Source organism: Psammomys obesus, unplaced genomic scaffold, assembly GCF_907164565.1.
Source record: "Psammomys obesus unplaced genomic scaffold, mPsaObe1.curated_primary_1811, whole genome shotgun sequence".
NCBI lineage: Eukaryota > Metazoa > Chordata > Mammalia > Rodentia > Muridae > Psammomys > Psammomys obesus.
Genome location: NW_026585895.1, coordinates 51667871 through 51694153, shown reverse-complemented (window position 1 = coordinate 51694153; position 26283 = coordinate 51667871). Strand labels below are relative to the sequence as shown.

Below are 26283 nucleotides of genomic sequence, written 5' to 3'. Positions count from 1 at the left end.
ACTTTTAAGGTTCATTTTTAGTGTGTACGCAGGTTTTGCCTGTGTGTGGCATGTATGTGTACCATGTGCATGCCTGGTGCCTGAGGAGGTCAGAAAAGGCTCTTGGATCCCCTGGGACTGGAATTATGGGTAGCTGTAAGCCACCAAGTAGGTGCTGGGAATTGAACCTGGGTCCTGGAAAAGTAGTAAGTGCTCTTAACCACCAAACCATCTCTCCAGCCCCTTTTAATCAAAGGTGCTTAGCAGCTCACCCAGAATAATTCACAACAGTTTGAAGAAAGGCAGAATAGCAAGGCAGAGGAAAAGGTGTGGGTTGGAACCCTGGGTCTGATAAGTCATCTTATCAGGTTGCCAGAAAGCCTCAGTTTTCTCATTACAAGATGGGACTGACACAGCATTGCCTAATAAAGATACCTACAACATAGGATTGTTAAAAGAGTAAATGAGCAAACTTACAGGTTTTAGGCTGGTCTGTAGCTCAGTTGGGACAGTGCTCGTTCAGCATGCACCAGGCCTGGGGTCAGTCCCCAGCACAATATAAAACCGGTACCCGTCAGTTGTTTCAGTACTGAAAGTAGAGGGAAGGAGAATGAACTTCAACACCTTCAGCAACACAGTGAGTGTGAAGGTACCCTAGGCTACAAGAGACCCTGTCTCAAACAAACAAAACAAGAAAGAACCTTTCGGCTATCATCACACAAAAAGCTAGAAGCTAGGGTGGTCTAGATAATGGCTCTTAATTGATGGCCCAATTAAAGTTTTTTTGTTTATTATTTATTTACTTATTTATTTTGGCTTTTCAAGAAGGGAGTTTCTCAGTGTAGCCTTCTCTGACTCTGTACATGTGGCTGGCCTCAAACTCAGAGATCTGCCTGCCTTTGCCGCCAAGTGCTGGACTGCTTTTTTGTTTTGTTTTTGTTTGTTTTGTTTGTTTGAGACAGGCCTCAAACGTGCTATGTGAGTTAGACTTGCTTCGAACTCACATACATCAGCCCCTGCTTCTGGAGGGCTAGGATTTGCCTTTGCCTACTTTATCTTATATATCCCTGTAGCGTCAGGACTACAGACTACTCAGGCGCCCAATCCTAGCAAGCCGCTTTTTATGGCAGCCGGACGCGCGGCGAGCCGGAAGTCGGTAAAGTACTTCCGCCTTTACAGCACTTCCGGGTTTGAAGACGCGGGCCACAACATCGCGGGGTAGGTTGGACGGACTTTTGCTGAGTTTCTGGCTCGCAGGTGTGGCAGGCGGCTGCGCGCTGCGGCCTCGCTGAGCATGTCCCGAAGCAGATCTGACCGTTCCTCGCCGCCGGGGTCTGTGGGCTGGCGGGGGGAGGTCTCAGGATCCTGGCCGCGGCCTGCGGGATCCTTCCGGTCCGCTCCTGGGGTCGCCGTCCTGGGGCAGAGCAGGGTCAGGTACAGCCCACAGGTGGTGTGCGGAGCTTTCGTGGGGCCAGAAGTGCGGAATTAAGTGCTTTTCCGCTTGTTAGGTGAGGCGGAGCGCATCTCGGCTGTGGATAGTACGCCTGGGGAAGCTGCCGGACCTTTTGGGTAGTCTGTGCGGAATGGAGGGGGCACCCAGTTAGGAGTCAGCGAGGGTTCCTTGGTGAAAGTGGCTTGTACGCTGAGGCCAGTCACCGGGCAGAAAGGCGTCGCGAGGTCTCATAGGAAATCGGGGCTTTGTTCTTTCCAAGGACAGAGGATGCCAAGGGACCTCACATCACACAAATGAGAGGCAGGGGCAAGAGGCCATGTCAGGAGGAACTGAAGGCCCCAGAGATCTGGGAGGATGTTGACTTATCTGAAGAATAACAGTTATTGAGCAAGTGGGAAAACTTACTGCAGTAGCAGGAGCTTAAATTGCTAGCTTCCCCACTCACACCCTTTCTCCTGGACATTTAGTGAGGATAAATAAAATAGTTGAGCTCTTCTGCATAAATCCTTCCAATTCCTCAAGAGAGGGTAAGGGTGTGGGGAGATAGCTGAGAGCACCTGTTGCTTGGGCAGAACACCTGGGCCTGGTTCTCAGCATCCAGCTCTAGATAGTGACTCATATATAACCATCTATAACCTAAGTTCCAGGAGCCTCCCCGAGCACCCAGCAGATGGGTGGGGCACATGCAGACAAAACATCTCTACACAAAAATATAATAAATCTTTTTTTTTTTTTTTTTTTTTAATTAAAAGCATGGTTCAGAAGGGTGGCAGTAATTGTTAGCAAAGGCGCCTCAAGGTCCTGGCAGAAATTCATCTGGGGCTGAGAAAGAGCTCAAGAGCTGCAAAAATCAAAAAACAAAACAAAACTAACTAAATGTGTTGTAACAATATGGATGTGGAGGAAAATAGGGAAACTGCCTTCTAAAGATGACCCCTGGAAGGGTCAGGAACCAGGGGAGCACTGGGGCTGTTGCTCAGTGAGGAGTGTTTGCCTACCCAATTTTAAGTGCTCAGTAACCTGAAGGCTAGTAGCTACCATAGGGAGCAGCCAGATCTAAAGAAACAGAACTGATTCTGGGTAGTGTTCTGGTCCCTGCTGTAATTAGAACACAGCCCATCTGCCTGCTTGTGAGTTTTCCCTCATCTGTTCTCAGTAGCACAGGGGCAGCCAAAGAGAAAGCATTAATTCATGTCAAAAAAATAAAAATTACTTAGCAGAACCGGATTAGGTGCTAGGGCTACAGTGCTTTTGTAAGACTGTCTGCTAGGCCTTTAATAGCCCTTGTGCACTCCTGCTGTGTGTCAGGAAACCTGGAAAAGCCTTTGAACAGGTCAGGTGCATCTCTGGGTGTCATCTCTAGGTGGTACTTTTCCAGCTGGGTGACGGGGATGAAGGTCTAAAGCTCAGGCTCCCATCGAAGGTGAAGGACCTGCCTTGTAGGTGAGAATTCAAGCATTTTTTCATGGCCCCTTCCCTCCAAAACACAGTCCTTACAGCTGCCATATACTATTCAGGATAAATTAGGTGCCTTCTATAGGGAAGGTGCTCAGCATCCAAGTTGGTTAAAACCACTGCTGCAGAGAGGAAATTTGGTCTGCTAGTAAAAACAAAGTACAGGTCAGAATGTCGAGATTCTGAAAAGAAATAAGAATACACTGTTTTAGGCTGGGTGTGGTGGTGCGTGCCTTTAATCCCAGCAGTTGGGATCTCTGAATTCCAGGTCAGCCTGGTTACAGAGCAAGTTCTAGGACAGATGAGGCCACACAGAGAAATCTTGTGTGTGTGTGTGTGTGTAAGAGTTATGTACAACATAAGTATACTACCTTTTCAAGGGTAAATTCTAAATACCAGAGCCCAGAATCAATTTAGATTAAGGAGAGGAATAAGGAATGATTGTATGTAATTCTGTATGCACTAGAGAGGAGGGTTTGAGGCAGGGTCTCAGAATCCCAGGCTGCCCTCAAACTTAACTGTGTAGCTGAGAAGGCACCTTCTGCCTCCGATTCTCAATGCTAGGTTCCAGGTATTTGCAACTACAGCAGATTTATAAGCAATCACTTTACCAGCTGAACTACATCCCTACCCCCTGTTAATGTATTTATTCCAAAATATGTACACCTGTATGTCAGTATATTACCCTAATATATTACAGAATTGTCTTGTTTTGCTGGTCACTAACAAGGCACATCTAACCTTATCAAAAGCCAGTGACCCTCTGTGAGGTCTGTGGATATGTAATGATGCCAAGATGAGGCTCATGTCACTCTAATGAAGGGCTGGGTCATGGCTTCCAGGTAGTGGAAATAGAGCAACACATATAAACTGCCTTCCTTTGCAGGAGCTGAACGAGCTAGCAGAGGAGATAGACGTTGGATGACTGAATGGCCAATTGCTAATTTTTAAGTTATAAGTGCTAGGAAAGAAGCACAGATTGCTGTGAGGGAATGAAGAAAGGAAGCTTTCCTTTTTAAATATAATCCTTGGATTCTTTGAGGATTTTATATTGTGTAATTTGATCATATTCATCCCCACTATCTCCCTAGCTCTTAGTTTCACCCCCACCTGCCCTCCCCAATTTCATGCCCTCTTTCTGTTTTGAAAATAGCCCACCCAGTCAAGTTTGTGGTGCCATATACTCTGGGTGTGGGCCATTCACTGGGAGCAGGTCAGTCGACCAGGGACCACACCCTTAGAGACAACCGACTCTCTCTTCCCCAGAAACCTGTATCGCCTCAGTTCGGAGAGAGCTCGTTAGCCGCTCCCCCTCCACCTTTGAATATTGACTGGCTGGATATTGTGCAGGGAGTTATAAATGCAGCAGCTCTATCCTGTCCAGAAGTCGCTCCAGTTCCCTTGGGCTCTTAAAATCTTTTTCTGAGATGGTCACTGAGCCTTGGAGGATGGGCCAGGGATATAGTTGTCCGATTTGTGACGGAGCACTGCACTAACGCTTGTTCTCTGTCCTTTGACTAGTTGTGAATTTCTGCACCATCTGCTCTCCACTGCACAAAGAAACTTGGTCTGTTGAGCTCTGAGAGCTACGCTAATTTATGGGTGGAGAGGCACAAATGTAGAGGCAGTTTGATGCTGTGTCCATTAGCAGAGTCATAGTGGTAAGTTCACCATGGAGCCTGTGAGCTAACCGTGGGCTCTTGGCCAGATTTGCAGTACCAAGCATGTTTGCTCCTATGGAGCAGGCCTTAAATCCACCCAGAAAGCAGTTGGCTACCCTAACACAATTATGCCACTGTTGCACCCTTGGGCACAACTTGCCATGCAGCCCATTTTAGTTCAGAGGGCTCACAGCTGGGTAACATTGGCATTTTTTCCACTCAGCAACCCACATAACACCTTCTGATACTATGAAAGCTAGCCAGGAGAGAGGAAGTTTCCTTAAAGAAGTGACCTTCCCTCCAGGTGTTGTGATGTACTACTATGCCTGTAGTTCTGGGACTGGGGAGATGGGGATGGAAGGACTGCAGCCAGTGTTGGGCCAGCCTGGGCTCTGTAGCAAGACCTTGTCTCCAAAAACAAAGCAAAGCAGCCTTCTAGCCAAGCTCATGGGCAGGCTATAGAGCAGCCAGGGGTCGGGGGTTGGGGCAGTACAGATCCCAGGGAGAGCCAGGAAAGGACTAGGCATGTTGGGAAAACTGCAGCAAGCACACACCATAGAAGAACCTGTGAGTGGCATGTGGTCCGAGGCTGGGTAGGGCAGTGTTATTGTCTGTAAACTAGGAGGTAGGGGTATGTGTGTGCGCACATGCGCACCCATAAAGGCAATGGAACTAGTCAAAGTGGCTCACAGTGAATTCCTGTATATTTTGAATAGTACAAAATTTATACTTAGGCTTGTCATTTGTCATACGGTTTGTTTGACTGTGCCATCACCCCTGCCCCCAGACTTATGTTTAAAATGCTAAAATAAACCGTTGTCACACTTTCCTAAAGAAATAGGATGGAAGGAGACTCAAGCAAATTTAAAACCCACACTGCGGTATTTCACAAGAAAAAGAAATGGTCTTCTGTGTCTGAAGAAAAACCCCAGAAATGGGCTCATGAGAACTTGGAAAGGGAGCATCCTCGATTGTCCAAGCTGGGGAAGAGGAAGAAGAAGAGGAAAGAGTCCCAGACTCCAGCCCAGGAGAGCTTAGAGAGTGAGCAGCCTCGGAAAGCCAAGAGGAAGAAGAGGAAAGAGTCCCAGACTTCAGCCCAGGAGAGTTTAGAGAGTGAGCAGCCTCGGAAAGCTGAGAGGAAGAAGAGGAAAGAGTCCCAGCAACTTACTTCTTCCCTTCTGAAAAATTCAGAAAATTTCCATAAAATCAAAAAAACCACTTCTACCCACAAAAAGAAAAAGAGAAGTGTTTGGGAGGTGGATGTGGAAACAGGGATCATCCTTGTAAATAAAGAAAACATGGAGAAGCTGCCAGAGAGTTCTCGGAAGGATGTGGATATTGTTTATATTGATGTGGACAAGAGACAAAAGTCAGCAAAAGCAGGTGAAACAGAAGAGCAGCCCACTGCTGGATTGCAGAGACATGACTATCAAGAGCTGCACAGTGATGTTAGGAGCAAAAAGAAGCAAAAACATCCAAAGAAAGCTGCATCCTGGGGTGGCGTGCGGGGAAGCCAGCCTGAGAGCATCACCTTGCCCCAGTCAGAATCTTTGTTGTCTGTGGATCTAGAAGGCAGAAGCACAGAACTAGCAGTGTTTCATAAAAAGAAGTCTAAGAAAAAGATGTTGAGGAGCCAGGAATTGGAGGCCATCCCTGGGAGTCTTGATAGTACACACCCTGCAGGAGAGGTTGGGACTGGAGAAGATGATGAGAGGGTCAAAGAGCCCCACAGTATCAGGAAAAAGTCTAAGAAAAAGAAGTGTGCATCTAATGTTCTTGCCAGCTCTAGTGACAATGCCTCAGTGCTTGACAACGCTAAGAATGCCCTCATGTATTCACCAGAGGACAGTGACACTTTGAGGGAAGAGGATGTGGACTACAGGCCAAGGATGGCAGAAACCCAGGCTTTTTCCAGCCAGAACCATGGGGAAGAGATGCAGAGGTAAGGTGGGAATGCAGTGTGTCTTCTGTGTGCAAAGGAAAGAGAGAACTTCTTCCCCCTGTTTCCTGTTTGTTTTTGTGGCCCTAGCTGTCCTGGAACTCACTGGCTTTATAGACCATGGTGACCTCACAGAGATCTGCTTGCCTTCTGCTCCTGAGTACCAGGATTAAAGGCTTTCATCACCACCCCCAGCCAGAAATTTTAGGACTATCGTGCATGTTTAATTGAGCAGATAACTGAGTCTCTTCATATGTAGAAGAAGGTAGTTAAATTAGATTTTCACTGAGATCTGTTCTACCAGATTCTATAAGTTTGAGCTGGTTTAGGACTTCCCAGTCCCCTTTGTCAAGCAGTGTGTTTGAACATAAGGACTACATACATTATACTGGGATTCTGCAGACCAGCCAAAGCTTGAATCTCACACAAGGATGTAGCTATCATTACTTACCTAATGCTTTGTAAGTGACTGTCTAATGAACTGGAACAGGGAGGCTTTTCCACTTACCGATCCTGGACTCTGGACAGATTTTTCTCTTAGCATTTTCACTCAGTAACTTTTTGTGTTTGTTCAGTAGTTCTGACTTAGAATTGCTACACATGAGTGCTAAATGTTAAATGCCACGTGGGATGGAATTGATAACAGGTATGAGTCATTCACACTGTTCTCTACTATCTCACTGGGGACATTGTCGGTACATTGACCGTGAGGCAGGAGTATGCTAGGGCTGTAGCTTTAGCTTTCCTTTCCCTCTGAAAGCCACTAACATGCCAACAAGTAGACAGGAGAGTTGAGTTTTCAGTCTGACTGATGTGCCTGAAAACATGCTTAGGCTGATAGAGTCTCGCATCCACTGAAAAACTGGGGAAAGCAATTGGGACGGATACACACACACACACACACACACACACACACACACACACACACACAAAACTGAGGAAGAAATGAGGTGCCTAGCCTGTGCAGCAGAAACAGCCACAGCTGGGTAGACCCTGACCACTGACTAACCAGTTAGGAGCCAGTGTATTCTATAACTCAACTCATTGGGAGGTCTGGGGGAAGTATATGATTCTCAGAGAGATCAAAGAGGACTTTATTTACAAAAGCCAAGGGTAAGAAAAAGCAATAAACAAATAATAACCAGTCTAATCTAATCTAGTCAAGTTGCTAAAGAGTTTGAAAATTAGCGACTGAATGGCTCCCAGGTGCAGTGGCTCCAGGTTCAGCACTGTTCTGGACTGAGACCCATTCAGCTGCAGAGCTGACTGTTGGTAACCCTTAGCTTACGACCTCCCCATGAAGAAGAAAGCAATTTGGAAACAGCCAGCAGTTCTGCAATGAGATACATATCTGAAGATGGTGGAGATTCTGATGAATCTGATGTGGATTTGGGCTCTGCGGTGAGGCAGCTCCAAGAATTCATTCCCGACATACAGGAAAGGGCAGCCACCACGATCAGACGCATGTATCGGGATGACCTGGGGCGCTTCAGAGAATTTAAGGCACAAGGTAAGCTTTCCGGTGTGCATGACGGGCAGCGGCTGCTCTCGAGTGACTTGGATTGGTGGGGAAGCATCCTTTAAACGGATTTTAGAAACCAGGCATGGTAGCACACAACTGTAATCCCAACACTTGGGAGACAGAGGCAGGTGGATCTCTGTGAGATCGAGGGCAGTCTGGTCTACAAAATGAGTGCAGGACAGCCAAGGCTACACAGAGAAACCCTGTCTGGGGGGAGGGCGAGGTTAGATCTTAGAGGCTTTAGATGTAAGACTGTGTGCCACAACTGAACAGTACTTATCGAGCAATTGCTCACTGAGGAAGGTTAAAAGTCGCCTTTTAAACATGTTTCTTCACTCCCCAGATTTATCATGCCTGATAACGTACAGCATACGGACTCTTTCACACAAGTATGCGCTATACATTGAATGAAAGGCTTCTGACTTTGGGAGCCAAGGCAGTTGAGAATAGAAATAAATGGGTTAAGCATACACACCCCCAGCACCTCACATGGACAGAGTCACAGAGCAGTGTCTTGGGGCCTGCTTTGCTGTACTCTGTGTTGAATCTTGTAGACCAGGCTGAGCTCAAGCCCTCAATCCTCCTGCATCAGCTTCCCAAGTGCTGGAATGAACAGTTGTGCATCCCCATACCTGGCTCCACTTCTAAGTTACTGGGTTATTTATTTGATTTTGCCAGTATGAGTGTATGTATTATAACAAACCTAAAACAGGGCTGAGGATACAGCCCAGTTGTTGGTAGAGAACCAAACCAGCACTCAGTTTGATTCCTAGAATCCACATAAACTGAGTGTGCTGATGCATGTCTGTAATACCAGCACTCAGGAGGTGAAAGCAGGAGAATCAGAAGTTCAGGTCCATCCTTAGCTACAGCCTGAGCTACATGAGACCCTGTCTCAACCAACCAAAACACCTGAAACCTATCAGGTAAACTAGAACAATGCACTGCTCACACAGTTGATCCTTAGTGATTGCATAAGGAACAGGAGTTCATTGTAAACTGTATTACATTTTGTTGACCTACCCTGATTCACATGTATAGAAAGCCTGTGTTCATTGAGAAGCCCCTGTTAGCCCCTGTGAATGCCACTCTCAGGGATTTGAGTGGTATGGTAGTGGGGTGAGACTTCTTTTAGATTCTTCTTCAGTACTTTGGATTTCTCATGATTGTCTGTTGCTTTTTAATATAACTATCTTAAAGAGATCGAGGAAGCAGGCAACTCACTGTGGAAGAGGATGTCTGGAAAGACTTGGAAACGAGATACAGCTTAGGCTAGAATTGAAGATGGGATTTGGGTTGCCTCTCAGTGCCAGAGATACCAGTGGGCTGCTCCTGCAGGCTGGCCCTGCTGGCCTTGGTATTCTGAATACAGCAGGTTTTCTTTAGGGCTGAGGGGATGCTCAGTTGGTGAAGTGCTTATTGCACAAACATGACCTGAGTTTTGTTCCAGAATCCATGTAACAAAGTAGAGCATGATGACATGTGCTTGTGACCCTAACACGGGAGAGTTGAAGACAAGATCCAGCCAGTAATAGTATATGTGCAGCCAGTTACAGGAGAACCTATAATTAAAAAAGGTGGATCAGAAGATAACACCTGAGGTTGGCCTGTAATCTCCACACGTGTCTAGACACACACACACGCACACACGTACACAAACACACACGCACACGTGTGCTTAGAAATAAATATGGTGGGTTTGCTTCTTCATTATTGACAGTATGCACTTTACTCCCTCACCCCAACTCTAGGTGTTGCTATTAGATTTGGCAAATTTTCTGTTAAAGAAAATAAACAAATAGAAAAAAATGTACAAGAATTCCTGTCCCTGACTGGAATTGAGAGTGCAGACAAGCTGCTGTACACAGACAGATATCCAGAGGAAAGGTCTCTGATCACCAACTTAAAACGAAAGCATGCATTCAGACTGCACATTGGTAAGTGGAGAAATGGCCTCAAGCCACCCCCCTTCCTACACCTACCCACAGTCCCCCCACCGTGCAGCACGGGCTTCTAAGTGGTGGGCTTTATGCCAGATCCCTGCTAGTGGGGTACTGCTGAGAAAGTTAGGAGTTCCGTCCGTCTCCCACAACAGCCCAGATTGTACACAGCAGGGTTTTAAAAACAAGACACAGAGTTGGGGTGAGAAGAAAGGAGGGGGTGGATCTTGGAGGAGTTAGGGTGAATATAATCAAATACAGTGTATAAAATTCTCGAAGATAACACTTTTAGAAAAGATCAGTAAGTGGTAACAGATCCCTCATGAAAGAACCTTTTTTGAATTAGAGGATGGTAATTTCCCAGGTGTTTTCAGACTACACAAGGGAGCAGGAAGTGAGGAAGTCTTGGCTGGGAGAAGGTCTCAAAAGAGCTTAGTGCCCCTCAGATCATGCTGACCTGGCAATCCAGTGAGGGCCTTGAGTGGAGCCAGAATCCGGGGTACAGCATTCCTGAAGTCAAAGTCAGCCATGTCTGACAGTGAAGGCGTGTGAAACCTCAGCCTCTGCACACTGCCGCACATACCTTAATCGTGATACAGAGGGCTCCACTGGGTTGCTTTAGCATCTGTGAACATGCCTCATGCTGGCTACATGCCACCTCTGACCCTGTCTTCTAATTCTATAGGGAAAGGCATCGCTCGGCCCTGGAAGCTTGTGTACTATCGTGCAAAGAAGATATTTGATGTGAATAATTACAAAGGCAGGTAAGAAAGTCTCACTGCTTGGGCCAGAACTAGTTCTGATGTCAAGAACAAAATATCTACAGCCATGAGTGAGAGATGAAGATCACAAAGATTTCTGCCTTGAAACCATCTAGGGATTGGTTAGGTATATGCTTTTAGATTCATTTTCATTCCAACTTCTTTAGTAAGCCTTCTGGAATTTTCTGTTGCCTGTGTCCTCTTTGTCCATCCCTGGACTTCAGCCCAGGTCAGCTGTGTATCTTACTGTGTCTCCTGTCTGCTCTGCTCTCTGCTGCACAGTGTGCTGCATCCCCAGCTCAAAGGAAGTTTGCTGTCATGTTAATCTCATTAATACTGAGTGATGTGAAGTATTCCGTGTGGGGCGTGAAGCATGGCTGAGTGGCTCTCGAGATGTTTTTGGTTGACGGCAGGCAGCACTGGTCTAGTAGTGTGATGCAGCGGTCCACAGATGCTGCTGCAGGCCTAGACCAGAGCAGGAAGGGACACTCAGAGGGGAGCTCAGCCATGTAGCTAGTGCAGCGCTCCCTGCTGAGTACCATTTCGGTGGCAGTCCAGGTAGGTGGAGACAGCCATGTCAATCCAGCACAGAGGCTGTGAGATAAGAACAGGCCTAGATGGTTTTTTCTGGCTAATAAGCTACCGAGGAAGCCTCTGCCTCTTTCAGCAGTGACTGGTGGCATGACTACCACTGAAATGTAGACATGGGCAGGAAAGGCTCTAGCTGTGGATAGGAGGGTCATGGTTTCCTGTCAGTGCTGCCTCAGGCTTTTCCAAAGTACTACCATGAGATGCCATTTTAGAGTTGGACTTCATTAAACCTAACGACTGTTTTTCTTCTTTCAGATACAATGAAGAAGATACTAAGAAGCTGAAGGCATATCATTCCCTCCATGGAAATGACTGGAAAAAGATTGGGGCCATGGTGGCCCGAAGCAGCCTCTCGGTCGCCCTGAAGTTCTCTCAGATTGGTGGTCGTAAGTGGTCTGTTTCACTGTAAAAGAAGCCATGACTGAGCCAGTGTGCAGAGGTCTCTGTGGGCCATTCTCAGTACATGCTCCTTTACTTTTCTCATTTAGTTGTTACTTTAATCTTTTTAGAGCCCAAGCCCAGTCCCCTCTTGTTTGTGCTTCTTTTTACGATGTTGTCTGTACTAGTTCATTTGGCTTTTTCGTGTGCATACTGACCATTCCTCAGTTCCATACCCTGTAGCCTGAATCTGTCTGCTTATGCTGGACCTTCCAGAAGCAGGTCTCAAGGGAGCCTGTGGAAGGGAAATGTGCAGCTACTTTGTCCCAGAAAGGTGGGCCTTAAACTTAGTAGAGTGGCACACACCTTTAATCCCAGCACTCAGGAGACAGAGGCAGGCATATTTCTGTGAGTTTGAAGCCAACCTGGTCTGCATATTGAGTTCCAGGACACCCAGGGCTACACAGAAACCTCTGTCTCAAAAATAAAAATAAAAATAAAAATAAAAATAGCTGTTGTCAGTTATTTTAAGTTCGTTTGATTGAGCTGTTGCCCATTGTTTCTGGAAAGGGCCTGTTTTATCATCTCCTTTTTAAGCAAAATAGATGAGCAACCTTTTATGTGATCCTTTTATGTCTGCAGATAGAAACCACGGTGCTTGGAGTAAGGCAGAAACTCAGAGACTAATCAAGGCTGTGGAGGAAGTGATCCTAAAGAAAATGTCTCCCCAGGAGTTAAGAGAACTGGATTCTAGACTCCAGGAAGACCCTGAAGGTCGCCTGTCAATTGTCCGGGAAAAACTCTACAAGGGCATATCATGGGTGGAAGTGGAAGCTAGAGTGGAGACCAGAAATTGGATGCAATGCAAAAGTAAGTGGTAAGTGTGAGGCTTTCTGTGTATTAAAATAGGTACTCTCATTTGTCTGGCCCGGGTAAGAGGTGTGCACAATGGCTGTGCACAACACACAGGTCAGGTGCTCCAGCCCCTGTGCACCTCAGTTTGCCTTGATTGACAGTGTGCAGGTGTGGAGCAGCTTGCATGCATGCAGGGGCTTAGTTCTTCCTCATTCAGAACTTAAAAGACAGGCTTGGTGGTGCCACCTCTGAATCCAGTACTCAGGAGGATCTCAAGTTTGGGGCCAGCTGAGCAGTAGAGTGAGATGGACTGTGACTCTTGACTACATCTTTACTAAGACAGCAAGAACATTTTTTTTTTTAAATTAAAACAGCTTCAAAGAGTATCCTCCATACGCCATACTGTGCTGAGTGACCCCAGAAGTTACAAGTCTGCAGCACTGAAACAAATGACAGAAATTGAGATGGAAATCCAGGGATGTCAGAGCCTAGCTAACGTCGTCGCCTAGCGTGATTTCAGTTCTAGGTCAGCAGTTCTCTGGGCTTCTCTGTAGTGCAGTAGTTGTTGTCATGCTGAGCTAGGTTCCTCAGTGCCAGTTTCTGTTCCCTTCTGGCTGCGTGTCCTCTACCTGCCCACTTTCCAAGCCCTGGAGGGTGGAGCCTTCAGCTGCAGCTGACTAAAGCAGTCATCCCTCATGGGCCAGACTCAATACAGTGTCCAAGTGTGACCCTCACCCTCCAGATGAGAGTAAAATCCAAGAGTATTTTACAGTAAAAATAGACTCCTGGATTATACTGTCTGTGCACCTTTTGATGTTGTTTCATACATTTGGGTGCCTTGTTTTGGTTTTGTTCTGGGGCTCAGACCCAGGATCAAACACATGCTACGTAAGCACTCCACCACTGAGCTAAGCTCCTGGCCCAGTGTGTGTTTACCAGACATCTATGCTCAGGGGAAAGAAACTCCAAAGAATAGATAATGTTGGGAGTATGTAAGGTATGAACGAAGTGTGTAAAATAAAATACAGTTTTTTTCTATCACCCATTCTATCTCCCAAATAATGACATGGAGACCTATTATATATATATATATTTTTTTAATGTTTTAAAGCACTAAGCTGGACAGATATTCATTTATTCTAACCTATCTATTCTGGTCTAGACTATTTCCCAGCCATGTGCCTTGGTACCTGCCATCTAGTCTCACCCTGGCTGCTCCTGCTCCATCTTTGTCCTCCTGCAACCTGGCTTCATTTTCCTTGACTTTCCCTTCTCCTCCTACCTGGGATCCAAAGTCCAGTCCTAACTCTCTTGGGCTGATCAGCTTCTTTATTAACCAATCAGAGATAATGAAGAACAACATTTACACAACATTGAGACAGGAAATTCTTTACAGCTATGACAGTACCCACATCCTGACAGAAATCAGCATCTAAATACACAGTGCATAAGACCGTCCCCCAACAAAAGTGGAACCTTTTCAATATTTTAAGGTGCAAGAGAGTAGGTTCTGAGCTGGAGAGTGATATGTCAGTGTTGGAAAGGGGAATGATTGAGGGCTGTGCTGCTCCAGAAACAACGTAAGATGTACAAATAAGATCCTCAGGGTTGGAGAGAGGTTCTGATGTTAAGAGCACTGGCTGCTCTTCTAAAGGTCCTGAGTTCAGTTCCCAGCAACTGTTGTGCCTGAATCACAATACCCCACCAAGACCACCAATAGGAGAACACATGAGGATCTTTTTATTACAAATTACAAGCTGCAGCTTGGGCTCACACCCCATCCCACCCCCCATTGCTGAAGTGGTGAGAACTGAGAACCCCGTGATCAGGTTAGTTGAGTGATTTAAAGATTCTGGTCCCTCCCAGCATGCCCAAAGCAGGGGCGATATTTGCCTGGCAAGCATCTATTGGTCAAAATGCTGCATTTTGACTTGATTGGCTATAGGAAGGTCCCCAAACCATTAATGATCTGGTGTCCCTTCCTAGGGGGATGGGCCAGTTTTCAAGCAACTGTATCTCTAGTGGGTAGGGAAAGAATGCAGTAAGGTGAGTTTTTCCCCTCGGGCATTACTGGACTTCTCCACCCAGCTAGCCTTAGTTCAAGTCTTAAACTTTAAAATAATAGCCACCGATTTTTTTAATTTTTTTGGTCTCTCACAACCACATGGTGGCTCACAACCATCTATAATGAGATCTGGGTTTCTCTTCTGTCGTGCAGACATACATGCAGGCAGAACACTGTATACATGATTAGTAAATAAATCTTTAAAAAGAAAAAAAAAAAATAGGATCCTTAACCCCTGAGCAGGTCGTAACTTGAAATGAGCTCAAGAATTGTGTTTAACCTATAACTGATGGTTGGTCAAGAAGAGCAGTGTGGATTAGCTGTGTATGTGTTATAGATGGCAGTACAAGCCTGTCATCCCAGTTCTCAGGAGGCTGAAGGCAGGGACCTTAAGAGTTCAAGGCCAGCCTGGAGCACACCGGTAATTCCAGCACTCTGGAGGCAGAGGCAGGCAGATCTCTGTGAGTTCAAGGCCAGCTTGGTCTAAAAAGTGAGTCCAGAAAAGCCAAGGCTATTCAGAAAAACCCTCTTTCAAAAAAACAAAACAAACAAAATGAGTTCAAGGCCAACCTGGGCTACATAGGGAGACATTGTTCGAAAAAGCAAGGAAGACAAGAATAAGGGGGAAAATGAGGGAAAGGGACATGGAAGAAGTGATCTGTCAGGCTGGTGCTGATAGCTGCCAGTGCTCTGACTGGCACATAAGCAGGTAGTCCTTTCCTCCAGACACTAGGAGGCAGCAAGCACACCAGTTCTCACTAAGTTTGGCGTTGGTGTAAAGAGGCTAGTGATGGGAACAAGAAAGTCACCTGTTTTGTTGTTGTTGTTGTTGTTTGTTTTTAGATTTATTTATTTGTATTTACATGTCTGGGTCTTTTTCCCTGTATATATGTCTGAGCACTACACGCATGCTTGGTGCCCTCTGAGGTCAGAAGAGGGCATTGGATCTCCAGAAACTGAAGTTACAGATGGTTGTGAGCTACCATATGTGTGCTGGGAATTGAACTGGCTCCTCTGGAAGAGAAGCCAGTGCTCTTAGTTGCTGAGCCATCTTCTCCAGCCCCAACAGCAACCTATTTGTAAGCAGCCACAAGAACATTTGCATGGTGTCCTTCAGCACTTGTAAATAGGCTTGTTCCTTTTCTCTCAAAATTTTCTTTTATTGGGCTGAGGAGATGGCCTGGTGGGTAATGCATAAGGACTTGAGTTCAGATCCCCAGCACCCAGGTAAAAGCAAGATGTCTGTAACCTCAGCACTGGGGGTGGAATGAGGGATGGAGACAGACAGATCCCTGGAGCTCATTGATTGACCCTGGCTCCAGTCAGTGAGGTCCAAGTTCAGTGAGCAGCTATGTATCAAACAATAAGTTAAAGCTCAGTAGCGGACAGCCACTGTCAGCCTCTGACCTCCACACACTTGGGAACACACACACACACAGAAACACACAATTTTCAAAGCAAAGCAGTCAAACCTCTTTGCCATCGATCAAACCATATTCAGATCCTGGATTGCTCCCTAATTGATACTGCATTAACAGTTCCAAACTATAGGCTTAAAGTCTTTACAGAGAAGGTCACGTACTCTGTGGGAAGAGCAGGTCCAGGGTGAAGTGCTGCCTCAGTCACTAGGAGACATAGTTCGCTGCAGCACAGTGGCCGCTTCTTAGTCCTCTCCTGTAGAAACATCACTTCCTGCAACACCAGCAGTTCAGAATGGTCTGATTAAACCACAGTTAATTTGGTCTAAAAAAAAAAAACAGTCTTATTTCTATTAATATGATATCACAAAGCATAGCCAGTGAGCCTGCAAAGGACCTGAAGAGAAAACATGAAGGTGATGAAAGCCTGCCCTCCATGTAACTTACACTTGATGTGAGCTCCAAGGACAGCACTTACACAGTGTCCTGGGTGTTCTCAAGCTGAATGAGGAAAACAGTATTGATGAGTACACTGTGCTTCTCATTTGGAACACTCTACTTCTGTAGGACTAGTAATGGGTTTCATCAACTTTTATGTGTAAACCAAAAATTGTCATTTATCAATTAAAAAAAATTATTTTCCTTACAAAAATTTCATACCACAAATTGACTGTCTCATCCTCATCCGCATTCAATATCATGACCATTTTGTTCATTTGTTTATTCCTGCCTGGTGAATGAGAGCAATTTATGTGATAAAATATAGGAAAACTACACTTTCTCTTTCTCTTAACAGGACAGAGATTCTTACCAAAAGGATGACCCATGGTGGCTTCGTGTATCGTGGGGTCAATGCTCTGCAGGCCAAAATCACCCTTATTGAAAGGTACCCAAATAGGAATGAATGCTATGTGAACCCCTTATTTGTTAGCCCAGAGACTAGGGTGCTGTTGTTTGTACCCACCTTCCATGTGTGTTGCAGTGGGTCTGTGACCTGCCATTTTGAGCCTCTGTTTGCCAGTTCTGAATGAAGCTGATAGAGTGAAGTTACCTGTTTCCCAGTGTTCTCTGGAGTAGGAGTGATAATGAGAAGCCATACTTACTGTGTACTCATTTAAGGGTGTTAGTTCAGGCTGTAAAGCTATCCCTATGGGTATGTTATTCCTGTCCATTGGGAATTGGAGATAGAAAAGTTAGACAGCCAGCTGTACCACAGTGACACTGTTGGTGTGACTGTTTGGTTTTTGTCTTGTTCTGGAGCCCGCCACCAGAGTCCAACAGTTCCTGAGTGGGAAGTAAGGATTGAAAGAAAATTAAAAAACAAAAAAACACTATACCTGGGATCTGTCCAAGAGGACTGCCATTAGAAACTGTTACACCGGTTTATTCTACAGTCCCTTTTCATAGTCAGAGCAAAGCACTCAGTACAATGAAGGGGTTCGTGGAGTAGTCAAATTTGTTTACCTCGACCACCTGTGTGATCCTCACACAAACAAAAGGAATTGAACTTGGCAAAACACCTGGCCTATCCCTGACTCCAGGTGAAGGCCAGGGTGAAAACATGTTTTTCACTGAGAGCTCACTAACAAAGCAGCCTGACAAACAAGCGGCTCTCCACGGCTCTGACACGGTCCCTGTCTTTGGAGAGGTAGTCCCAAGGCAAGTGGAGGCATGACAATCTGTGTGACACCTGTGAGTCTGGCAGACCTAGGCCCAAGTTGCTGGAGGAACAGCAAGCACAACAGAGGCCCTGTTGTGGCCATCCTGTCCAGCTTCAGTTCCAGCACTCTGCCATGTGTTGTACTGGCTGGCTCTCCCCAACCCTCCCTTCTGCAGGAGAGACATTAGCAGATCTAAGGAGATATCTCAGGTTAGGCAAGACTGGGGTCCTGGGTCTTACCACATGATAGTCATGACAAATAAAGTTGATGGCCCAGTTTCTTAGGTCTGTTTACTTGTCTGCAGAGTGGAGCTGAAGAACTGCACATATGATGCTAACATTTCTTGAATAGTATACTGTTCTTGGGGGTCAGTGTTAACTGGAGAGGTGGCTTTTCAGCCCATCTCCATAGTTCACGCTCTGACCTAGGGCTAACATTGGGCTAATCTGGACAGTGTCCCTGGGGGTACTGGAATGGGTTGAATGCCCTTGGCCTTTCAGCTCTTGGTATTCTGTGAGTGTATGGAGGTGGATTTTACTTGAAATTTTTATTTTTTTCTTGTAGGTTGTATGAACTAAATGTGAATGATGCTAATGAAATAGACTGGGAAGACCTTGCTAGTGCCATAGGGTAAGAACATTTATTGAACATTAAGCGTAATCAATAGAGTTTTTACAATAAGTTTTCCTTATTGTGTGTATGTACAAGTACGAGTGTGCAAGTGTGTGTACAGTGCACACATGGAGGTTGGAAGATGTGCGACTCAGTCTCACCTTCATTGAGTGCGTTGTTGGGATCAGACTCAGCTTACCAGGTTCTATGGCAGAACCAGAGTTAACGTTTACTACTTGACTCCCTGTCACAGTTTAGCAGGCCTACAATCCATGTTGTGTGTGGAAGGGAGGTGGGTGGAGAGACACTCAGACTATAAAGTGTTTGCCGCAGAGCACAAGGGTCTCGGTCCAGCCTCAGCATGTGTCAGAGCTGGACAGGGTGGGCAGAGATAGGAGGATCGCCCTGAGCTCCAGACTGTCTCAAAGGATAAAGTGGACAAGCTAGAGGAAGACACGTGACTTCAACCTCTGTCCTCCACACATAGACTAGCATACACTGGATCATCTCTGGACCTTATGCTTCACTTTGCTCTGCTTTTGCTGTCTTCTGTGGTGGGATCTTGCTGTGTAGCTCAGACTGGCCTCAAATTCCCCACCTTTTGGCCTTCAATTCCAAGAACTGGAGAACTTTTCAGGGCTAGTGTGTTGATTATTACACAAAAGCTGGTTTTCCCTGTGTAAAACTTGACAGTCAGTAATACCATTCCACTGCTTCTGGATGTGGGCTGCTGGCCCTGAACCAGGGCTGTAGAGCTTCTTCAGAAAAACAACTCTATAGATAAGAGAAAACAGTTTTCCACAAAGATTAATTCAATAAATCTTTGTGCTTCTAAAGAACAACTATTCCTTCTGATGTCTACCCTAGGTACAGTGAGAAACAACTGTGCCATTCTAATGTTTACCCTGGATACAATGGTTCTGCTAGAATTCCAGTGCAGGCAGGAGGACCAGGAGTCATCCTTGACTACAGGCCTGCATAGAATACAGGAGACTATCACAAAAAGAATTGATTACATGTGTTCACTGTCCTTTTTTTTTTCTCTCTCTCTCTCTCCTTTTCTAAAGGGATGTCCCTCCACCTTTTGTTCAGGCAAAATTTTATAAGCTGAAAGCCGCCTGTGTTCCTTTTTGGCAGAAAAAGACTTTTCCAGGTCAGTATTACAAACCCTTGAAGAGTATGTGGTATCCTGGTTTGGTGGTCCCAGCAATAGGGAGGCAGAGGCAGGGGAGTGAATCTCTGTTAGAGGCCAGCCTCTGCTACACAGCAAGGTTACATGGACCACTTGAGACCCTATCGCAATAAAAAAAAAAAAAAAAGAAAGAAAAGTGGGTTCCTGAGCCTCCTCCGCTTCGGGCTGAGTGCAGGTGCCGAGACAAGCTTGCAGGGAGGTCTGAAGACTGCCACTTCTGTGCACAGTGAAGGTCCTACTGCCTCGCCTACCTCCTTGTCGGGGCCACAGCTTGCCAAGCTTCCTACTGCCTCCAGGCCTCGGTGTCCTTCTTGGAAAGACTGATTAGAGGGAGTTGGGGAATTGTCTTGGTAAACTGTTTATTCTGCAGCTGTGTGTGCACCAGAGCGTGGATCACCAACATGCACATATGGAACTGGGCATGGCAGTACACACTATAAGTCCAATTTTGGAGAGACAAAGATAAGAGGACTCCTAGAACTCCCTGGCTGTCCACTCTAGCCAAAGCTACAGAGCTACGAAGCTACAGGTTCAGTGAGACACTGTCTCGAGAAATGAAGCAGAGACAATGAGGAAGCACCTGACATCAGCCTCTAGCCTCCACACGTGTGCACTGTGTGTTCATCTATATACATGTATACATAGAGACATAACACATATGTACACCAGAGAGGGCCACATGCCCAAAAAAAAAAAAAAAAATAGAATAATGTGTGCCTCATAGGGTTTTTTCAAAGACTACGCAAAGACTGTTCACCAGCTAAAGTGGATCTTGCCTGTGGTAATGGGTGTGGGCATTATTGTTAAAGTCCTTCGTCCTTGGACCTTAATTAGAGGCTTGTACAAATAATTCCAAAATGACCTTTTCTGCAGAGATCATCGACTACTTATATGAAACCAGTCTGCCTTTGCTGAAGGAAAAGTTAAATAAGAAGATGGAGAAAAAGGACAGCCAGATCCAAACGCCCTTGGCTCCCAAACAAGACTTTCTGTTCAAAGACATCTTCTATTACGATGAGGACAGCGATGGGGAGGGCTTAGAGGAGCCCAGGTAAGTGCAGGTCCCTAGTTCTTGTCCCATTGCTTTAGTCTACTTATGTCTGTGCATGTGTGTTGGTCAACTCTCAACTGCATCTAAGCTCCCGATTTGCTCACTTCAGAGCAAGAAGACCTCACTTGGGCTCTGCCTGCTGTGGTTCTAGTCCATGCCTTGGAGCTATTACTCCAGGCCTGTGGAGGCAGCACACTGTGTTTGGAACAAATAACCAGTGAGTTATTTACCTCATAGCCAGGAAGCAAAAAGAACAAGGGGATCCCATAATCCCTTTGAAGGCTCACTTTCATTGCCTTAAGAACTCCCAGGAGGAACCACAGTCTCCCACTGACACTGTCCTGGGACCTAACCTTTAACATGTAAGTCTTAGGAGAGTGGTCCAGATCTGACCAGGCAGGAAGATCTTCAGGCCTGATATTTGTTAAAAAGAGTGTGATGATGCAAGCACATTGCTGAGTTCAAGGCCAGCCTAGTCTATTGAGTGAGGTCCAGGACAGCCAAGGCTACAAAACAGAAACCCTGTCTTGAAAAGCCAAAAAAGGAAAAAAAAAAAGATGTGATGGAGCTGGGCAGTGGTGGCAAACACCTTTAATCCTAGCACTCAGAAGGCAGAAGCAGGGCAACGGATCTCTGAGTTTGAGGCCAGACTGGTTACATAGTGAGTTCCAGGACAGCCAGGGCTATACAGAGAAACCCTGTCTTAAAAACAAACAAACAAATAAAATGGTGTGGTGGATGGACAAACATTAAAAATACGCTGGGGGCTGGTAGAGGACTCTGCCAGTGGAGTTCTGGCTCAAAGGGCAGTTGGATCCCCCACACTCACATAAAAAGCTGGGCCTGGGCACGGTGGCACAGGCCTGTTGCCCGTTCGTGGGCTGTAGAAACAGGAGGATCTTCAGGGCAAGGTGAGTAGCTGACTCCAGTCGGCACATCGTAGGGCCAGTAAAGAAAGGAGGCGAGCAGGACAGTCCTGAGGAACAACACCAGAGACTGTCCTCTCGCCTCGACATGCACTTGCAAGTGTGTGCACTGAATGCCCACGCACACATGCACATCTTTCACAGTATTCACGTTACAGTCTGTGATTGTGAGAAGCACAGTGTGAGCTGATTGAATAGACTACTTCAGTACCGTTGTATTGCAACAGGTACCCTGCTGACCCCATTGAACCAAAACAGCCCCTGGCCCTGCGGTTGCAGCATAGAGCACTCTATGCCCAGAAAAATGAGAAAGCCGTCCTCTCCTGATAGTGTCCCTCTGTTCTCTTCCAGTGCCTCAGACATGCAGTGACGATCTCCTGCCTCTTCCCTTGGACTGGTCTCTGTTCCCTTGGACCTCTAGCTGTGCATCTCCTATTCTGGGTAGACTGCTGGTGGCCATGGAGCCTACTTCGTAGGGTGCCTCTCCTATGCTGGCCACCAGATTTCATGGTGTTCTGTTGGAATACTATGTTCTTGGTAGAAGCCCAGCCCTTAGTCTTGGAAGAGTGTTCAGCTGGAGCACAGCTCCCACTAGATTCTTAGAACAGGGTGAACGGGACCTCTTCCATCACTCAGGAAAGCAAATCCAGCTGTAGGTGTTTCAGAGTGAGTACTTAGGGTTTAGGTAACAAAAAGTGTTCCACAAGATCTTTGTGTGGTGATACACACTGCACTGTGGAGATAGGTAGAGAGGTCAGAAGATTGAGCCCAAGCTGGGCTACATTGTCAGACCCTGTCTCAAGCATATGCACACACACACACACACACACACACTGTTAAGTGGCATGCTAGAGCAGCCTCCAAAAGGAGAAGGAGAAGTACATTGTGCAGAGAGCAAGCAGGCGCTGCAGAGCTTTGTAGCCCTGCAGGCCTCCACTTCCTCATGTTTCCACCAGCTGCTCCCTCCCCATATCCAGGCTGCCCACAGCTGCTGCCCTGCAAAGAAATGTGTCCATGTGTGACCCTTAGCAAAATTCTGCTGCAAGGGAGTCTGGGACACCCAGTGTTCAGAATTGTCCCATCTGTGCTGAGCAACATAGAGAAAGGAAAGTGTGGCTGATGAAACTGCTGTCTCCATTGATGCCACTGAGCAATTGACTGACCCCCATGAACTCTCAGATGTCATTTCTGTGGTACCAACAGAAGATGGGCTAGACCAGTCACAGTGAGAAGGAGGCACACTAATGGAAACTTCTTGCCACTGTACCTTAGCACTTCCATAGACATGCAAATGTCAGTGAGTAATCAGGGTGCATGTAACCAGAATTCAGGTGGGGAAAGGAGGATTGGGAATTTAAGGTGGTCCTTGCAAATAGCAGGTTCTAAGCCAGCTTGGACTACAGAAGACCCTATCTTGAACAAACACATACAAACATTGAATAAATGATGTTATTTTACTACATGGTTCTTTACCCAGCCCTGTCTGTTCCTCAGCCATTTTAGTTTCAGTGCTGACAGGACTAAATTATTTCTACAGAAATAATAACACTAATGTATAAACAAATTCTATGTAATAGAAGAAAAAAGTTAAATATTCTTTCATAGGAACTATGTTGTTATAGTATGGTCCTAGAATGAAAAAGCATATGTTAAGTTAAAATGAAAACAGTATATTTTACATGAAAGTATATTTTTGTGAATAGTTCAGTGAAATATATATTTTCTCAGTTTTGTAAAAATGAAAAATAAAAGCCATAGGTTATTTATGTAGATGTATGAGGAATGACCCGAATACTGGCTCAGTGCACGGTTCACAGAGTAGAACCCAGAGACCCAGAGTAGTCTTCGGGTCCCAGGGAACTGCCAAAACTACCCACAAAACTCACCCAGGACTGCATCAAATCTCTGTCATTCTCCATCTGGGAGGGGCCTTCCTGGAATTTATCAGGGGTCCTGGAGCTTGGCTTCTCAACAGAGAACGAGAATTCCGTTTCTCTCAGGGGCAGCTAGAGCATTTTAGGGAAAGGCCTGAGTGTGCGAGGCTGGGAGTGGAAAAGTATTCAGCTCTTTTAGAACAAGATCACTGGTGGCAGTGGAAGCTCAGGCATTCCAAAGCCTGAACATGTGGTGAAACCAAAATGTTACAGCTCTTAGTTAAGCTGCTGTGCTGAGCATGGCAGCAGTGTCGGCAGAAGTCTATACTTGGTCAGCTGGCAGCTAGGGCACAGGCCACCTGGCAGACTGGAAGGCAGGTCCAGTGAGGCCGGCCTGCCAGCAGCGAATAAATGACAAATCTCAGGTGGTCATGGTAGAAGTCAGCCCGTTTATTTGAAATCAGGGATTTATAAACCTTGGGCAGTGGGAGGATGTTATACTAAATATTAAAGAAAAAAGAAAAAAATGAGTGTTGGACTATGTATTTATTATTATTTGCCCTAGGATTATCACAGCAGTATTATCTAACCTGCTATCAAAAATAATTTAAGACACGGACACCTGTTAGATTTTCTAATTGCCTTACCTTGGGCCAGTGTTGTAGGCGGTGATTAATATTTATTATTGATTTATCTTCTGGCAATGCTGCTGTTAGTCCTAAACAGCTGTATACCCAAATCACCGCACAGAGACTGGGTTTATTTAGTTAACCTAGAACACAGTGCTGGACAATAGTTGTTCCATCTTAAACCTCCAAGTCCTCATAGTTTCCTAACATTTGGATTTCCCACATTATACTTGCTTTTAGTGATATACTAGGTTCAGTCCATCTCTCCATGCTGTTCCAAGATCTCTCTCCTCCAGCCCCCTCTCCTCCCTCCCCTCTCGCCTTCTCCCACTCATTTCCTGCCTTCTAGCTCCTCCTCTCTTTCCTGTCCTCTGTCTCCTCCCATTGTACAACATTGTAGCTAGTTGCTTTATTTTGGCCTAAACTGTTTACACACAGTTGAGACAGGATTCTTAGAATGAGTATCACAATGCAATATCCGGGTTGAAACCAGAGAGTAGGGGGGAGAAATCAGCATTTGAATGAACAAGGGTAAGGTACATACGTTTCAAAAGAACATTATACCAACATTTCCCCCTTTAAGTCCAATAAAAGGCTCCTTTTATTTCAATACAATAATAATTATGAAAACTGTTGGGTAAAATTACATGTGCAATGTCCAGTCCATGTGTATTTAGCACATGGAGAGAGTATCTTAGGAGACAGTATCTGATAATCCTATCTATCTTGACAAGTTAAAAGTTCTATACCTATATTAACTTATTTTTATTGGTATTACCTATATGAAAAGATTTTTAAACTTCTAAATAACTCAAGCTTAATTGTGGCACAATAACTATTTGATCTTCAACCCCATCAGAGATTTGAGAAGGAATAAAATTAGTTACTTGAGTAAGTAGGAAGTGCATGTTAGCAGCTTCCAAAAAATAAAAATTGACAGTTTGCTGCCTGAACAGTCACCCATAACTGTAACATTGGAGCATCATCTTCAGCCTTCAGGCTCAGAATATTTGACAGACATATATGAGAAGCAGGAACTATTTAGGACTTGCTTACCCTGTCTTGGCAGAGTTCAGCAGTCGACTTGTCCTGCATTTAAGCTTGCCCATTTTAGGCAGAATTTGTCTGTCATGACGTGAGGGTATTTTCTTTACCTGAGTGGCTTGTTTGCCACATTCAAAGCCATCTCCATATGGAGGTTCTTCAGTGCTCATTATCTTCTTTCAGGTAGGTGGGGTGCTGCCAGGAAATGACCTGTCTCATTGTCAAAGAATCTTTAAAATAATAAAGACACTTTTAAATGCCATATTCTGTGGGTCTCTGAAGTTTTTGAAGACTACCTATCTTTATGTGATCCATCTGTATACAAAATCATATTTATCTGTTAAACCTAGGATGTATTCTTCTGTGATAAATTAGACTAGTGTCTGACATGACTATAAGTTCACTAACTAGCAAAAAAAATTGCATTACCTAATACCTTAACCTGTTTTTAATAGCTGTTTAAAAGTATTGGAAGTAACCTTGACTTTCTATCAATATTCAAAAGCTTATACCAATGTTTCAAAAATAGACTTATTTTTGTATCAATATGCAAAATCCTATACCAGAGTTAAAATTAACCTTATTTGGGAATAACAAATAAAACCCTAAGTTGAGTAGATTCAATAATCTACCTTTTTTCCATTCCTATAAGATATCCCTGTATATTCCTTGTTTATTGTCATCTCCCAATGACAATAAAATTTCATAGCCATAGCAAACAATCAAAAACATACCCAATGCCCTTTAAGGAAAACTGGACGCCGTTCTCATGAGTTTCTTCTAGCTGACATTTTGGACATGTAGAAATCCTGTAGGGGACCCAAATAAAATCAGGAAAAAAATGGTTAATTAAGCAAACAATAACATTTGTGGTCCAGTCTTTGAATGCTGAGAAATTTCAGGCTTAATAAAAGTCCTCTTTGGAACAGTTTAAAATGCTGGACCAATTAAGATTAGTAGCTTTCTTCAAAGTTCTTTTGGGAGCAGGCTTTATGAGTAACAGCGATTGAAGCATTTGAAGCAGGAACAGGCAGAATGCTGGAACATGCAAGATGCTGGAACACATGTGTCAAATGTCCCAGCATACTGAAGAATGAATCCTTCAGGTTTGATCCAGCATCTCTGGTGTCCACTTCTTTTGTTCTGCAAACATATAATTTCTCACAAGCATTATAGAGTTCTAAAATTATCAATGTATGGGATGTGCAGGATGAAACTAAACTGTAAACCAATTTAATCTATATCAATTAAAAGGTTAGCATAATACATTTTAAGGC

The 26283-nt window shown here is 45.1% G+C and overlaps 1 protein-coding gene across 3 annotated transcripts; it reads left to right on the top strand.

Annotated features, from left to right (window-relative positions):
• The first annotated feature begins 1162 nt into the window (after window positions 1-1162).
• Ttf1 (transcription termination factor 1) lies at window positions 1163-25268 on the top strand. Of its 3 annotated transcripts, none has more exons than XM_055600441.1 (12): window positions 1163-1197; window positions 5384-6490; window positions 7771-7997; window positions 9761-9946; window positions 10635-10713; window positions 11557-11687; window positions 12322-12556; window positions 16814-16903; window positions 18243-18308; window positions 19358-19443; window positions 20356-20533; window positions 21811-25268. In XM_055600441.1, the coding sequence occupies exons 2-12, from the start codon at window positions 5391-5393 to the stop codon at window positions 21827-21829; spliced, it is 2397 nt and encodes a 798-aa protein (XP_055456416.1). In that variant the 5' UTR covers window positions 1163-1197; window positions 5384-5390; the 3' UTR covers window positions 21830-25268. The 3 variants fall into 3 exon arrangements, with proteins under 3 accessions (XP_055456416.1, XP_055456414.1, XP_055456417.1); XM_055600439.1 differs by lacking the exon at window positions 1163-1197 and adding an exon at window positions 2786-2875; XM_055600442.1 differs by lacking the exons at window positions 1163-1197; window positions 18243-18308; window positions 19358-19443; window positions 20356-20533; window positions 21811-25268 and adding an exon at window positions 2786-2875 and having other exon boundaries at window positions 12322-12549; window positions 16814-16899.
• The last annotated feature ends 1015 nt before the right edge of the window (window positions 25269-26283 follow it).